The sequence below is a fragment of the Canis lupus genome, chromosome 36, assembly GCF_003254725.2.
Source record: "Canis lupus dingo isolate Sandy chromosome 36, ASM325472v2, whole genome shotgun sequence".
In the NCBI taxonomy this organism is placed as follows: Eukaryota; Metazoa; Chordata; class Mammalia; order Carnivora; family Canidae; genus Canis; species Canis lupus.
In genome coordinates, this window is record NC_064278.1 from 29196293 (window position 1) to 29214076 (window position 17784).

At 37.2% G+C, this 17784-nt stretch overlaps 1 protein-coding gene across 4 annotated transcripts in view; it reads right to left on the bottom strand.

Annotated features, from left to right (window-relative positions):
* Nucleotides 1-2934: 2934 nt before the first annotated feature.
* Nucleotides 2935-17784, bottom strand: part of ZSWIM2 (zinc finger SWIM-type containing 2) — a 34335-nt gene continuing 19485 nt past the window's right edge. For all 4 annotated transcript variants that reach the window (XM_049106306.1, XM_035698341.2, XM_049106307.1 and 1 more), the window contains 5 exons: nt 17106-17357; nt 13615-13699; nt 12824-12936; nt 5093-5246; nt 2935-4179 (listed from right to left, as the gene is read on the bottom strand). In XM_049106306.1, coding sequence (XP_048962263.1) covers nt 3367-4179; nt 5093-5246; nt 12824-12936; nt 13615-13699; nt 17106-17357 — 1417 coding nt within the window. In that variant the 3' untranslated portion in view covers nt 2935-3366. The remainder of the gene's footprint in view (nt 4180-5092; nt 5247-12823; nt 12937-13614; nt 13700-17105; nt 17358-17784) is intronic.

Consider the following 17784-nt stretch of genomic DNA (forward strand, 5'->3'; position numbering starts at 1 on the left):
TGACATTTTTTTTAAATAAAAGCAACTGCTTAAAATATTTAAGTGTCCTTTGCTACTTTGCTCCTTTGTACTAAGAATAACATACTAGCCTATCATCACCAAGTTAGAGTTGTGTCTGAAGCACGATTTAAGCACAAATCCTTACTCTCAGGATCTCAAACGTTTGAACAAGCTTACGTGTGCGCGTGTGCTCCAGGGTGGAACAGATGGCCGCAAAGCAGTACAATTTATTCACGAGCTGAAATCCAACTTTCAGACACGAGAGCCTCCCCAGTGACTTACACTCCTCTGATAGGCCAGACTGTCTTCCACTAATCAATGTTTCCATCTCCGACTTGAAAAATGCTGCCTCTGCCCCGGCGAGATCAGATCATTCACTCATCCAACCGTCATGACCTTTTAGCCTAAAGAAAATCGGTCCTCCTCCTCCTCAAGGAGCGTGTTAGAAGTAGAACTTGTTTCCCAGTAGACATCACTTAGAAAACAGTTCATCAGTTTTTAATCTTCTAATCGCCTTTGAAAATGTTCCTGCAAATGCCCACCTCTGAATATTTCATCACGATGCCTGCTTTGAATAAAATATTTATCACCGTGTGTACAAGCAACACATTACACGCGTGGCGATGAGTCACCATCGTACTCACGAAGGTGTCTGCTCAGTGTAACACCAACTCCGCGGCCACACTCCACTGGTAAGAACAGCCTTCTGCCTCTGCAAGCTCCAGAAGGCATTCTCTAGCCAGAATCAGGAAAAAAAAAAAAGGTTTAAAATGGGATGATATGATACTCCCTCAGTGGGGAGCTGAGCGAAATTCAGGGAAAGAGTCTGAGAAGGAGCAGCACTGCGTTCTCGCGTCAGACTAGGAGCAAGAAAATGTGCATTTCTGTTCTTGTTTTGGCTTCCCACCTTGGGTGAGATATGCAAGCCCTTTACACTTTATTTTCCTCGTTTAGATAAAACCCAGGATTTCCAAGCATTCAGCTCTTGCACACTGTGCCTCTGCTGAAGCGCTGGGGGACATGGACAAAGGGTTCGAGCCCCGCCAGCCTCCGGCCTCCTTGGGCCCAAGCCTCCAGCCACGTCCCCCACCCCCGAGCTGTGGTGACCCTACACCAGTGGGCAGCCCACCGCCCAGCAGCCCCCCCGCGACGAAGACTCGCCTCACTGTCTGCCTTTGCTGCCGGGACCCTGGCCCCCCGCCACGGAGAGGCTGAGGTGAGGAGCGGCCTCGGCTGGAGGCCGCAGCCACCTGGCCACAGCCAAGCAGCACCCGAAACTCAGTCTTTGAAATGACCTGTTCACTGCGCCTCTAATTTCCATTTGTTGGTCACCTCCTTTCCTTTGCTGCCTCTCCTTTCCTTCCCCTTCCTCTTAGACCTCCTAGACACCACCGCGGAGGATGTTTGGCAATAGACCCACACACTTCCTTCCCTCCCCAGCCCTCTTAGGAAGAAGGATGCTACTGTCCATGTCTGACCCAGTTATTCCATCGCCTCTCGCTTCCCCTCACGTTTCATTCTCGTCGGTTCCCTCTGCCATTCCACCCACCTGCCCGGAACCTCTCTGAAGCCTCCCCCCTCTGAAATCTCTTATTCAGGTACTACTTTCTCTGACCCCAACTTCCTATTTTTGCAGCTTGCCTGCCTACTGCTCCTGTTTGGCCAATCTTGGTCTTCTGACTCATTTACTCCTTCATCCTGCCTTAGAGTCAGACTTTTCCTATAAATCTTTTCTAATTTGTTCAGATTTTGAGTCTATTTTGAGTCTTCGACCTCTCCCTTGTTGAGGCTCCAAACTTGGCATGTTCATTTTCCTTTAATTGTGACTGCCCCCCAGAGCTGCAACCATGATGAATGTAAAGCTCCATCTTCTCTACCGTGGACGTAGAGTCTGTTTTTGCAGCTAAACATCATCCGAATGAGTCAGATTGGTAACATTACATAGATCCGTAGCCCCCAAACTTAAAAGGACTTCAAAATGGCCTGAATTGCCATCATGTTTCACTAGTTTAACTTGCCATTTCCCTTCAGAAGACAGTTTCTTGAGTCCTTTTCCAGTGACCTCAAATCTCTTTCTTTTTTACTCACTGTCTGCTGACTTAGACGGCAACCTCCCTTGTTATAGTGGATCTGTCCCTCCATCCTACTGTAGGCTCCTGACACCTATGCTCTGGGCCCTTCTGTTATTACCAATGATCAGCAGCACTATCTGCCTGATACCAATTATCACACACACAGGCTGTATTTTTAGTGACATATAAAAGGGTTCAAGTCTCAGCTTAAAAAACAAAAACAAAAAAAGCAAAAAAACAAACAAACCCTGAACATCTTCCAGTTACTTTTCTTTCCTTCGTAATCTCTTGTGCTGAGTTGTATATACTCCCTGTTTCCATGTGCTCACCTGCCATTTTCTCTCCAACGCAATCTGACCTAGACTTGGCTCCCACCACTCCACTGAACTCTCCTAGCTGAGGTTACGACTATTTTCCTTATTGCTAAAGCAAAATTGCATTCTTCAGTCTTGATCTTACCTGACCTAGTTGAAGACATTTTCTTTCTTTGGTTTTCTAATATCACGTATTTTTTTCATTTTGCCTCCCTGCTATGTGGCCACTTGTCTTCTTGATTCAGTAGTTCAACAAATATAGAATTCCCATGTTTGTCAAGCACTGTATGTCGACCATACAGCAGTGAACTAGACAATGAGGTCCTTGCCCCCAAATATATTTTAAGGGGGGTGAGGGGATTAAGTAATTGTATTCAGGCTTCAAAAATAGTACAAATAGTAGAAATTTGGTTATACTTCTATCTTTTTTAAAATCAGCAAAACCATTCTAAATGTGGCATAACTTATAGCATTATAAAATACTTTATTTTCATTTAATGTATAAGCAATACCTTTAGAGAAATAAAGTGAAAAAGACAACTACCCTCTGGATTTTCTTAAGGTTTATGGTGAATATTAATATAAGAAGATGCAAAAAATATACAAGATCTTGAAAAGAATTCTTCTATATTACATGTTATCAAGTGGAATATTTAAAAACAGTGGCTCAATGCAAGGAAAATCTATTTCCTTAATTTAAGTAAAAATAATTATTTTTATCAATATGAAATAAAATTTCTAAAAATTATTCATAATTAACAACATCCCGAATATACTCACCAAAACACCTAATGCTTAAAGGCTTATAAAGAATGTGGTCATTTCTTTTAGAGTAGTTAGTAATTTATAGACAAGTAGGTAAAATGATGACAAATAAGTCTATGTACATTTGTCAAGAGTATACAGTATTTATATTCTACAAATGAAGCACTTTTATGTTCAATATTCAAATATTTTCTGATGTTAATAAAAATACATCTTCATAACTGAATTCCTTCCAATATTAAAGATAGCTCAGGACTTTTTGTCTTTAGAGGATGAGATTCAGGCCTTCTTGACAGATTACTACATTTTTGTCTAATTTTTCCCATGCAATTATTGCATCTTTTGGGCGAACTAATCTTAGTTGTACCCCGATTGACATCAAGATTTAAATCTTCTGGGAGGAAAGTACTTGATCTCTTCTTCTCTTCTTTTATTCTAGTACCAAGAGTCTTCTTTGGATTGTGGTTAATACGTTTACAGTCTTTGGCCATCTTCTGGCTTTGACCAGTGTAGTGTTTTTCACTGATACATGGGCTTTCCATTCCAGTGGAACATACCATATTCTTGTGAGCAATAGAAGGAAGAAATGTTTGAGATGACATTTTTCCAACAGTTCTAGTTGGTAAATCTTGAAGATACCTGGGAAAATGTTGGCTAATTTTATATTCATAGATTAATTTCCTTGACTTTGAATCATCTGATTTGATAGAGAATTGATCATCTATTGTTATATTCTGATAGGTATTTGCTGAACTTTCAGGTGTATCCAGTTTTCCAGAATTACATTGAGGTATGCTTGGTAAAATTCCAAGTCTATTTTGTTTTAAGCCTAATCCAGTACCAGGAATAAAAAGTTCTGGTTCTTCCTGTTTTGACAGATGAGTGATGCTTGCATTTGAAGTGGACTGATGTGCGTGTCCATTTACTGCTGTATCTTTCCAGATTAAAGGGTTATATATAACTTGTCCATCAATAGGGCATGAGTTGCACTTGTAGAATAACCAATTGTCAATACATTTCCTATGAAACTTAAAAAAAAGGTTATAAATTAATCAGAGATACAATTATCTTGTTTATGATGTGTATTATCTATGCAAGTTTCTCCCAGTTTCATTATTGTGTTACTATTAAAACTATTTAGCAAGAATGGAAGATAATTATAATTTATCAAGTTTTATGGAAACAATTTGAAGAGAAAAATGGAATGGGTTATGGACTGATCTCCATTTTCAACCTTAAAATGGAAAGGCTTTTATGGACATCATTTTTGTAACCTCATTAAATCCCATTACTTATTCAAGCCATTAATTTCACTGTTCCTTTCTAATGAATTAAATTTATTAAATGACAAAAATAGTCACAACCAACTAGAGTTGGAAATGGATCTGATGATGGTAAGGTGTAAAATAATAAATCACATTCTTGGGAAGAAAGCAAACTATCAGACATTTTAAGTAAAGGTGACTCTAGAGCTATAAATACTTATTTAAAGTAACTTTATTTCAGAAAAAACCTGGTTGCCAATAGTCATTGAACAACATTAGACTTTAATTTCAGTGAGTTCACTTGAAATAATAATTATGTCAAATTAAACATTTCTGTTTCATCCAAAGAGTCACAAAAACACCTTATTATTCTGCAAGCTTTTTTTTTTTCTGTGGGTAACTAAAGTAGATAAAGTAGATAATCTAATTTGAAGAGCTATTTTGTCTTTCCTGGATAGAGTATACAGAAATGAGTCCTAACCAATAGAAATCCATCCATAAGGGACAGAGCTGCCTTCTCAATGGTCTCTGCTGCAGCTCTACCTTACACACTCTTCAATATGAACATCTCTGCACATAACACAAATAAAAAGTGAAAAGAGACACTTAAATTGTCAATTAATTCACAAAAACTGGCCCTACAAGGAAAGTCAAACTAATATGATGTGACTGCTACCTTGTGAGTACATGGTAGTAATCTTGTATGTTGACCGAGATGAAATGCCTTCAAACAGAGTCGACACTGATAGCCTGGAGCAAGCATCTTACTATTCTTTGTAATAAGTAAGAGAGGCAGTGACTTCACCACTTGTTTTGGTGTGTAAACTGGGCTGAATGAAAATGAGCAGAAAGACATGAATACTTATATGTGTTTATCGATCAGGAAGTAATCAATAGCACAGGTAAATAACCTCCATATAAATAATGTAAATGAATTCAATATTTTCTTGAACTGAAGGTAATAAATCTCATACATTATGAAGTTAAAAAAATCTATTGTATTGATGTTGAACAAGATGGATCCAATTTCAACACCAACTTCATAAATAACAAAATTTAGTCATTTCAAATAAAAATACTAAACTGAAATTTTTTTATTTGTAGTTTTTAATGTCTATGAAACAAGAACAATATTTTAATGAGAACCGTATACTCAAATTTTTTCAGTCTGACCCAACACTTCCGCCTTGTGTTTAGAAAAATACAATCCAATTCATGATGCCATTTGGTGCATGGTAAGCCACATTAGATACTCTGGGCTACTGTGATAAATTGGTAGATGAGAATCTAGGAGGAAACTCATTTTCCCTTAGAGTATATGCTCACTACTTTAGTATTGTTAGACTATGTTAATATTACTCTAGAAGTACCAACCCTATTTTTGTACCATTAAGTAGCAACTAACCAAATTGAGATTAATGTAAATTAACTGCTTTTTGATGCCATTAACAACTAATAAAGCAGATAAAACAAATATTTAAAAACAAAACTTGATTAAAGCTTAGACACATTCCTATCATTTAAAAGTCATTGAGAGCAAAGTTCAAATACAGGAATACCTCGGAGATATCGTGGGCTTGGCTCCAGACCACCACAATAAAGTGAGAACCACAATAAAGCAAGTCAAGTGAATGTTTTGGTTTCCCAGGGGCAAATAAAAGTCATATTTGCATTATAGTGTAGTCTATTAAGCATGCAAAAACATTATCTCTGAAAAAGCAATGTACATGCTTTAACTAAAAATACCTTATTGCTAAAAAATGCTAAGAGTACTGTTCAAAAATGCTAACAGTACTGTTAAAAAATGCTAACATTACTTGAACTTTCAGCGAGTTGTAATATTTTGCTGGTCTTGCCTTAATGTTAATGACTGTTGACTAATCAAGGTACTAGTTGGTGTAGGCTGGGATGGCTGTGGCAATTCCTTAAAATAAGACAACAACAAAGCTAGTGTCTCATCAATTGATGCTTCCTTTCTATAGGATGTGATGCTGTTTGGTTGCATTTTACCCACAGAAGAACTTCCTTCAAATTTGTCAATAGTCTTTTTCTAAAAAAAGGATTTACTTATTTATTTCAGAGAGAGAGAGAGAGAGAGAGAGAGAGAGAGAAAGAGTCTGTGTGTGTGTCTGTGTGTGTGAGTAGGGGGAGGGGCAGAAGGAGAAGGAGAGAGAGAAAATCTCAAGCAGACTCCTGTCTGAGCTCAGAGCCTGACATGGGGTTTAATCTCATGACCTTGAAATTATGACCTGACCAAAAATCAAACACTCAACTGACTGAGCCACCCAGGCATCCCAAAATTTGTAAATTCTCTTAAACCCTGTGGCTACTTTAATTAACTAAGTTGATATAATATTCTAAATCCATTGTTGTCATTCCAACAATCTTCACATCATCTTCACCACCAGGAGTAGATTCCATCTCAAGAAACCACTTTCTTTGCTGATTCATAAGCAGCAACTCGTCATCCATTAAAGTTTTATCATGAGATTACAGCAATTCAGTCAATCTTCAGGGCCCACCTCTAATTCTAGTTTTTTTGCTGTTTTCACCACATCTGCAGTTACTTCCTTCACTGAAATATTGAATCCCTCATTCGTGAGGGCTGGAATCAACTTCTTCTTAACTCTTGTTAATATTAATATTATGATCTGTTCCATGAATAATGTTCTTTTTTTTGAATAATGTTCTTAATAGCATCTAGAATGGTGAATTTTTTCCAGAAGATTTTTAATTTACTTTGCCCAGATCCACCAGAAGATTCATTATGACAACCAGAGCCTTACAAAATGAATTTCCATTTCCAGGGAACGTGGCAGAGCAAGAGTATCCCAGGCTCACTGCATCCCATGTCTACACCTAGGTAAACTGACAGCAGATTAAATAACCCAGAAAATGACCTGAAGACTTGCAGAACAGACTCTCAACAGCTAAATGATAGAAGACTACATCAAAGAGGGTAGGGAGGGCAGAGATGCAAGTTGGGAGCCAAACTGACCTGTGAGACTGTCTGCAGGAGGGAGAAATGCCATTAGTGTGGGGAGGGGAAGGGCCAGGCCCCAAACCAGGCACTGCAGTGAGGGGCATAATGTATTCAAAGTGGTAAAAGAAAAAAATCTATAGCCAAGAATACTCCATCCAGTAAGGTATCATTCAGAATAGAAGGAGAGATAAAGAGTTTCCCAAACAAAAGTTAAAAGAATTCATCATCACTAAACTAGATCTACAGGAAATGCTTAAGGGGATTCTTTGAGTAAAAAGGAAAGGCCATAAGCAGCAGTAATAAAAGTAGGAAGCACAAAAGCAGTAAACTTAAGTATATCTATAAATATCAGTCAAGGAATTCGCAAAATAAAAGGATATAAAGTATGACATCATACACCTAAAATGCAGAGGGGAGAGGGGTAAAAATTTAGTGCATTTAGAATAGGTTGAAACTTAAGTAATCATCACCTTAATATAGATGGCTATATGCACAAGATGTTATATATAAACCTAATGGTAACCACAAATCAAACACTGGTAATAGATATGCAAACAATAAAGGGGATGGAATCCAAGGATATCACTAAAGAAAGCCAGCAAACTATAAGAGGAGAGAGCAAGATTACAAAGGAACAGAGAAAAACTACAAAACAACCATAAAACTAGTTAAAAAACAGCAATATACACTCTCAATAATTACTTTCCATGTAAATGGACTCAATGCTCCAATTAAGACATAGTGTGATGGAATGGATAATAAAGCAAGAACTATGTGCTGCCTACTAGAGACTCATTTCAGACCTAAAACACAGGCAGAGTGAAAATGAAGGATGGAAAAACATTTATCGTGCAAATGGAAGTGAAAAGAAGGCAGTACTTTTATCAGACAAAATAGATTTTAAAACAAAGACTGTGACAAGAGACAAAGGACACTATATAATCATAAAGGGAACAATCCAAAAATATATATATAACAATTATAAACATTTATGAATCCAACATGAGCAGCCAATAACAAACATAAAGGAAATAATTGGTAGTAATACAATAGTAGGGGACTTTAACATCTCACTTACATCAACAGATAGATTATCCAAACAGAAAATCAACAAGGAAACGGTGGCTTTGAATAACACGTTGGGTCACATGGATCGAATAGATATAATCAGAACATTTCATCCTAAAAGAGCAGAATACATCTTTTCAAGTGCACATGGAACATTCTCCAGAATCAATCACATACCAAAACCAGACAGTGTCACTACAAAAAAACACTACAGGCCAAGATCCCTGATGAACATGGACGCAAAAATCCTCAACAAAATATTAGCAAACCACTTACAACAATACATTACAAAGATTATTCAACATGATCGGGTGGGATTTATTCCTGGGATGCAAAAGTGGTTCAATATTTGCAAGTCAATCAACATCAGACACCACATCAACAAGATGAAGGATAAGAATCATATGATCATTTCAATATATATAGAAAAAGCATTTGACGAAGTACAAAACCCATTTATAATAAAAACTCTCACCAAAGTAGGTTTAGAGGAAACATATCTCAACATAATAAAGGTCATATATGAAAAACCTACAGCTAACATCAAACGCAATGGTGAAAAACTGTGAACTTTTCCCTTTAGGTCAGGAACAAGACAGGGATGTTCACTCTCACCACCTTTATTCACCAGAGTACTGAGGGTCCCAGCCACAGCAATCTGATAAGCAAAACAAATAAAAGGCATCCAAATGAGTAAGGAAGAAGTAAAACTTTCACTATTTGCGGATGACATACTATATACAGAAAACCCTAAAGTCTACACCAAAAACTACTAGAACTGATAAATGAATTCAGTAAGATTATAGGATATAAAATCATTTAGAAATCCATTGTATTTCTATATACTAATAATGAGCAGCAGAAAGAAAAATTAAGAACAATCCCATTTACAACAGCACCAAAAAGAACAAAATACCTAGGAATAAACTTAACCAGGGGGTGAAAACTAGAAAACATTGATGAAAGATATTGAAGATGACACAACAAATGGAAGGACGTTTTATGCTCACGAAATAACAAATATTGTTAAAATGTCCACACTACTCAAAGCAATCTAGAGATTTAATGCATTTTTCTAGATTTTTATAGAGCTATACAAATACCAACATCATTTTCCACAGAACTGGAACAAACAGTCCTAAAATTGGAATGGAACCACAAAAGACCCTGAATAGCAAAAGCAATCTTGAAAAAGGAGCTAAAGGTATCACAATTCCAGATTTCAAGCTGTCTTACAAAGCTGTGGTAATCAAAACAGTATGGTACTGGCGGAAAAATAGACATACTAGATCAATGGAACAGAATAGAAAGTCTGGACATAAACCGACACGTATATGGCCAATTAATCTTCGACAAAAGAGGCAAGAATATGCACTGGAAACAAGGCTGTTCAATAAACGGTGTTTGGGTAAGTGAACAGCGTCATGCAACAGAATGAAACTGGACCACTCTCTTACACCACGCACAAAAGTCAACTCAAAGTGGATTAAAGACCTAAATGTGAGACCTGAAACCATGAAAGTGCTAGAAGAAAGTATAAGCAGTAATTTCTCAGACACTGGCTGTAACAACATTTTTTCTAGATATGTCTCTCTCTCTTTTTAAAGATTTGTTTATTTATTTGAGGGAGAGTGAGCACAAGGGAGGGGGAAGCAGAGGGAGAGGGAGAGAGAACTTCCAGTGGACTGACCTGAGCCAAAAATCAAGAGTCTGGATGCTTAACTGCCTGAGCCACTTAGGGGCCCCTCTAGATACGTCTCTCGAAGCAAGAGAAACAAAAGCAAGAATAAACTATTAGGACTACAGCAAAGTAGGAAGCTTCTACACAGCAAAGTAAACAACCAACAAAACTAAAGACAACCTACTGAATGGAAGAGAATATTTGCAAATAACTTATCTGATTAATGGTTAGTATCCAAAATATGTAAAGAACTTATACAACTCCACACAAATCAAATAATTTTTTTAAAGATTTTATTTATTTATTCATGATAGACATAGAAAGAGAGAGAGAGGCAGAGACACAGGCGGAAGGAGAAGCAGGCTCCATGCCGGGAGCCCGACGTGGGACTGGATCCCGGGGCTCCAGGATCACGCCCTGGGCCAAAGGCAGGCACTGAACCGCTGAGCCACCCAGGGATCCCCCGAAATCAAATAATTTAATTAGAAAATGGGTAGGAGGTGCCTGGGTGGCTCAGTCGGTTGAGCCTCAGACTCTTGGTTTTCTGCTTGGGTCATGATCTCAGGGGCTTGAGATCCAGCCCCACGTCAGGCTCAGCGCTCAGTGCAGACTATTGTACACCTGAAACTAACATAGCTAACGCTCTATGTTGACTCTCCCAGAATCAGAGGTTTACTTAAATGTATTTCTTAAATAGTAAGACTTGAGGGATCCCTGGGTGGCACAGCGGTTTAGCGCCTGCCTTTGGCCCAGGTCGCGATCCTGGAGACCCGGGATCGAATCCCACGTCAGGCTCCCGGTGCATGGAGCCTGCTTCTCCCTCTGCCTATGTCTCTGCCTCTCTCTCTCTCTCTCTGTGTGACTATCATAAATAAATAAAAAAATAATAATAAGACTTGAAGTCAAAATTATTCATTAATTCACAGGGTGAAGAATGGATGTTGTATTCGCAGGCACGAGAACAACATTACATAGTAATGTCAAGGATTACGGATCCCAGATCGCCATAACAAATATAACTATCTGAGAAAGTTTGAAATATTGCAAGAATTACCAAAATATGTTAACAGAGACATGTAGTGAGACAAATGCCGTTGGAAAAATGGCACCGATATACCTGCTTGATATGGGTTATCACAAACCCCTGGTTTGTAAAAAAAAAATGCATATCTGTAAAGTATAATACAGTCAAGCACAATAAAACAAGGTATGGGGATCCCTGGGTGGCGCAGCGGTTTGGCGCCTGCCTTTGGCCCAGGGCGCGATCCTGGAGACCCGGGATCGAATCCCACGTCGGGCTCCCGGTGCATGGAGCCTGCTTCTCCCTCTGCCTGTGTCTCTGCCTCTCTCTCTCTCTGTGACTATCATAAATAAATAAAAAATTAAAAAAAAAACAAGGTATGCTTATATTTTTCAGAAGCATTTATATTTCTTATCACTCTACAGATATACTTCCATCACACTACAACGGTTGCTTTTACCAAGGTCGTCTAATTGTCGACCCCCCCCCAAAAAGAACTGTATATTTTTATTATTTAAGGTGGTAACCATACTTTATCTTGAAATTATCTTTTATTCATTCTACTTTCTCTGCCTAGAATGCTTTTCTTTTCTACCCTAATGTTCTCTCACTTTCACCTATAAATTCTTCAAAACCTTTAGTTATACAGTTTGTCGCTCTCGTGGGTTGGCGTGATACCTAGCCAGAGCCAGAGGAAATGGAGATGGAGAGCTTTGCGTAGGTTTATTATACACCCACGACATATTTTATGCTACGAGAACAAGCACAGTTTTTATTTGTATAACTTACTGAAATTATTTTCTTAAAGATTAATTTTATCCTGTAGGTTTATTATACACCCACGACGTATTTTATGCTCCGAGAACAAGCACAGTTTTTATTTGGATAACTCACTGAAATTATTTTCTTAAAGATTAATTTTATCCTGTCCTTTCAAAATGATCTTCTTTTGTATATGTTTTATAGTGTACCTAATAGGCTAATAATACACAGCATATTTAATTTTCTTTAATAAAGAATATGACAAAAGAATCTGGAGGCCTATCCACTAATAAACAGCCCCGTCAGTGTCGTGAAATACAACCAATCTGCTCAGCATTCTTCCTCCATGAGGGCGAAACAGTGGGGGCATCAGGAGCAAGACTGGCTTCCCCTAGAGGTCAATCACTTCAGAGCAAATATCAGATCCCCCTGCACTTTTTAAAAATAACTTATGTCAGTTTTAATTTTGCATTTATTTAGACAACCATTTATTTACCGAGGGAACTACTATATCCCTAACACCTAGTAGAATCTCTGATAGGATTAATAATAATAGACAACATTATTTGAATATTTACTGTGTGTATTAACTCATTTTATATTCACAAACTTCCTATGAGTCTGGTTTTATAATTATTCACATTTTAAAGATGAAAAAAATGTGGCAGAGAGAAGTGAAGTAATGAGCCCAAAAGTCACTTGTAGCCAATTTGTACAAGATCTGGATCCAGGCAATCTGACTCTAGAGCCTTCATCTTTGCTTGTATAATAATGTTACTCAGCAGATGATTCATACTTACTGAAAAAGGAAAGAATAAAACTTATTCAAACTGAAAAATTATTTAAATGTCTCATATCATAAATGAAATGTAAGCTTGACTGAGAATCTCACCCTTCCTTTCCTTGAAAACGTGGCATCTTTTCTTCTATCTCATTTTTAATATTGACACATTTTACAATTTCATCTGATCTTTTTTCTAGTGATCTCCATCTTTGATTTCTCTTCTGTAATAGGTAAAAATTGGTGTTACTTTGCAAATCACGGAAATTTTAATTTCGTGCATTAAAATCAGTTGCATAGCAACAACATAGTGCGAATAACAAAGACTCATTTGAAAATATACCTTTTTCAATATTAAAAAATTTACAAGTTATTAGTGAGTCTAATATACGATTGCATAGCTACTGTAACTTGACTTTTAAGGTAAAAATGTTAATCAACAATGGTAATTGTGGATGTTTTATCTTGTGTAACAAATAGTATCTCAGCAACAGGAGATACTAACTTCTAAGTATACAGTTCAAATGATTGTAATAAAATTTCATTGTTGTTGATGTCAGAAATTTTAAAACCACAAGTGGTCGTCAATAAGTTATATCAATTTGAAACACTGAGGTTTTTTTTTTCTTTGAATGACTTTTCCAGCTTAGTAGCTGTAATTCCTGATTTATGTATAATATCACCAGATTTTGTTACTGTGTTAGTTTTATAAACTACCAATGTGAGAACTGGTTGCCTTGTACATTCCTATGAAAAAGAATTCTCGTAAAAATATGGTCTTAGGTTTTTATTAAAAAACAATCAGCTCTACTGAAAGTGTTATCTATTCTTAGATTGACTTCACTTAGATTTCCAACAGCACAAACACAAGCGCCATATAAAATTCAAGATGGATACGGTACCTCACGAAATGCAAATGGGTGAGAAAGGTGGCAGCAGCCATCAAAACATTCCTGGCATAAGTGATACTCTATGCATCTGGTACACCTACAAACACAGAAGACCAAGACATAGACAAGAACACAAATCCAGTCATTTTTGGTGGTTTTGGTGAACAATTCCTGCCAGAATTTCCTGAGAACTAGGCAAATAGGACGAGGCCCATTTTATCTCACCCATCTTGGCTTCCTACTGCTACAGTAACAAATCATAACACATTTAGCAGCTAAAACAACACAACTTTATTATCTTAGAGTTTTGTAGGATAAAAGTCTAACACGGGTCTCAAGGGGCTAAAATCCAGGGGTCTGCGGGATTGTATTCGTTTCTGGAGGTTCTAGAGGGGATCCGTTCCCTCGCCTTTTCCATGTTCTAGAGGCCGTCTACCTTCCTGGGCTCAGCTCGTGGCCTTTTCCTCCATCTTCAAAGCAAGGAATGCTTGGTCTCGGGCCTTTCTTCCAAAGTCACATTTCCCTCTGACTCTCTTTCTGCTTCCTTTCCACTTTTAAGAACCCTTGTGATTACACGGGGCCCAGATAATCAAGAATAATCCCTTTATTTCAAGGTCAAGTGTTTAGCAACCTCATTTGCACCTGCAATCTTCGTTTCTCTATGACACGTAACATAATATATAGGTTCTGAGGATAAGAATGCAGACGACATATTTGGGAGGGCATTATTTTGCCTACCATGCATCCCCTTTGGGATGTGTTCCCCTATTACCTCAGCTTTCCTTTTATTTCTTTCTCTAAATTCCTGTAGGATTTGTAACCTCTTAGGTATTGTATCATTTGATTATCCAGTGTTTTCCAATTGTTTCATGGATGCAAGAATTATACTTAGCAGAATACTTTTTGAAAACAGGAATTATATTCCCTCTCTTTGCTCACAACATGTAAAAAAGGTGTATGTATAAAAAGTTCTTAAGCTGATAAACAGAAACATCACTTTCCACAAAAGCTCCATCTAAAACTTACATTTATAAATATTTTGCAACAAGCAGATAATTTTAATTTACTTGCAGCAATATTCATGAGACAAATCATATTCTGAGCAGTAATCAAATGAGCTTATTTTCTTACTCAAGTTATCAGAGATTTAGAAAACTATTTCCATGAGAAATTTGGGAAAATATATCCTTCAGATATCTTACAGGCACAAGCACGAATTTATTTATTATTACTATTTATATGTCCATGAAAGTTCTTAGAAATCCTCATCAATTGATCATAGCAGTGGTGCAGTTTATTTGATACACCAAATTTTGTTAGGCAAGAAAAAAATATTTTATATTTTTATAAAAATATTTTATATATGTATATATATAGTGAAATTAGCTACTTAAAAGATAACTAGCTCTATTGTGAAACTCTAATGAAGAAGGAACTGAAAAGCTTTCTAGTTTGTCTCCTACTCAATCCATTCCTAAAACTACTAGGAATAGTTTTTCAGTCTAATGACTAAATGTCAGTATTTGAGGGAACGCAATGAGGGTGAAGTCACAGATGTTGAAATACATTCTTTAATTTGTAAAAAAGACTGATATAGAGGTAAATAATTGTGAGCTAAACCTAGAGAGGAGAAGTTATTCTCAAAGGAGGGTGTAGAGCAGTGGGCAGAGAGCAAAACAGTGGAGAAAGCCTGAGTTTGGAACGATTCTCCCCAGAATGTGCCACTTTGGCATGCGGATTATTTTGAGCTGAAGTCATCAAGGCCCAAAAGACTCAGGAGGAGCTTTTTTGCCTCCCCTTCAACTGCTAAAGGAATTTAGCAGAAAGAGACCTTTCAGGAGAGAGAACTGCAAAGAAGTGTGAGCTCACTGTGGAAAGCTGGAGGGAGCTCAGCAGGACCTGTTTGTCCAAATTTCCCTCTGTGTTCCATTGTTTCTGCATGGCAGACATTGGCTCTTTCCATCTTCCCATAGTCTTCTTTCCCTTTGAAGCCTCAGACCCCTATCTCCTTCTAGCTCCAGATGGCTTATAAGCCTCAGGTGAACTTCTCATGTCAATGGGAGGCTCCCACAGGAACAAGTTTAATTTTTTTCTGCTATTAATCTGTTTTATGTCAGTTACAGTAACAGACTAACAAGAAGAACCTAGAAAGTTACAGAAAATTTTTTCCTCCTGAGCAAGAGGTAGTAAGAAGAATCATCCACTAAGACACAAAGAGCAGTCAGAGAGCTCAGAGTGATGGTGGAGTGCACTGCCATCAACAAAAGACTTAAAATAAGACTTGAAATAATCTACTAAAGCCACACACTGATCATTTGAGGAATAGGCAACAATGAGGATGGAGAAATTTGCACCATGGCCGCTTCTTGCCCTTATCCCCCACAGCTGTTCCTCCTAATCCCTCTTCCACACGTTATCTTGGCTCCTTACTGTTGGAATCCATACCTCTTAAAAGCAATGGCTGCTAAAACTGAAGATCAAGTCTTTCCTTTGTCAAGAACTCTATTTAACCAACACTCCTGACTTTAGCTGAACACCTGCCAAACCTTTACAAAATTCTTCCTTTCTTCCTCAATTTAAAATGCTCCTTTGGAGCCTTCTCAGGCCACTCATTTTCCAATACTTTTACTTATAGTGATCCAGTTGATTTTATCCCATGTGACACATAGAGAAAACAGAACTAAAACACTTCAGAGCAGAAGAGTTATCATTTGCTGATGAGAGTGATAAAAACAGTTTTTTGGTTTTATGAGAGGGTTCTAAAAATATATATTAATTGGGCTCATCCTAATGTATTTTTCTAGGAAGACTGAAAAAAAAGAAGAATATATTTTCTTAACATACAGTTAAGCTAAAATTTTAATTAAAATGCAATCTCCCAAGCATAGCAATTAATTGCTGTTTTAGTATGGCAACTGGGGGAAAGTTTGGGGATTACTTTAAAAAGTAACAAAAATTGATTTCTCTAATATTTATCTTATTGTTGTTGAGGCATAGGATTAAAGAAAAAAGCATGAACTCATTGCAGTTTTGAGTTTGTGAAACTTGATTAAATATTCAGTCCATCTGGTCAATATCCCTCCAGTTCAATCCTAGGAGCTTTTGGCAGTTGATGGTTCAAAGAAAGTCATAGAAGTTGAGAGATCTGGAAGTTGAGGCTTCTGAATTTGGAAACTCATTTAGGCCAAAGCAACAGGCCTGTGTCCAGAGCTTCCAGGGCAGGATGCTACTTCAGACTCTCAATCTACGCTGGAGTACAAAGCCAATGTCTTTGTGTAAGCGAAGAAATAAAACAATCAGAATTTTGGAGGTACTGGGCTGACATAAATCACCAGTCTGGAAATCCTAAATAAGTAACCATCACGTAAGGCAAACATACTATATATATACACACACACTGAAGGAAAGAGGCCGTCTCAATGACTAGTACCCTAGTGCTCCAAGTTTCCTAAAGTTCAAAAAAGGTCAGAATACATGTTTATAATTTTACTGATGACACTTACTTATAACATTTCCCCTCAATTGGAAATTGTTTACAGTTATTACAGGGAATTCCAAGGTGTTTGTCCAGTCGCTCTCTTTCAGCTGCAGTCACAAGGTTGCTAGAGTTTTTGAATTCTTCTAAAACAAGTTTTAATGGTGCAAACTCTTTCCTACACAGAGGACATTTCAACATGGAAGTATCTGAAATCGGATCCTGATAGTTAGCCAGGATCTTCATGCATTTTATATGGATGCTATTGCCACAGCCAAACCTGTCAGAAATAAAATCTGAATTTACCATTTGTATACACCAAAGTTATATATATATATATACATATATATATATATAAGTTATATATATATAAGTGCTATATATATAGCACTTTCAGTGCTACCATCATTATTTCCCATAAAAATAGATTCTGAACCGATTTTCCAAATAAAGCTTGATTATACACATAACCACTATCTTATCTACCTACCCAATCTATCATCTTTAATTTAATGCATTAGGATTCCTAATAAACTCTCCCCCATTCTGATGAAATGGTGGTAAACAATTCTGCATCATCAAAATATTTGTCATTTTTAAAAAAATTTTATTTTTTAAGTAATCTCTACACCCATTGCAGGGCTTGGACCCACAACTCTAAGATCAAAAATTGCATGCTCTATTGACTAAACCAGCCAGGCACCCCA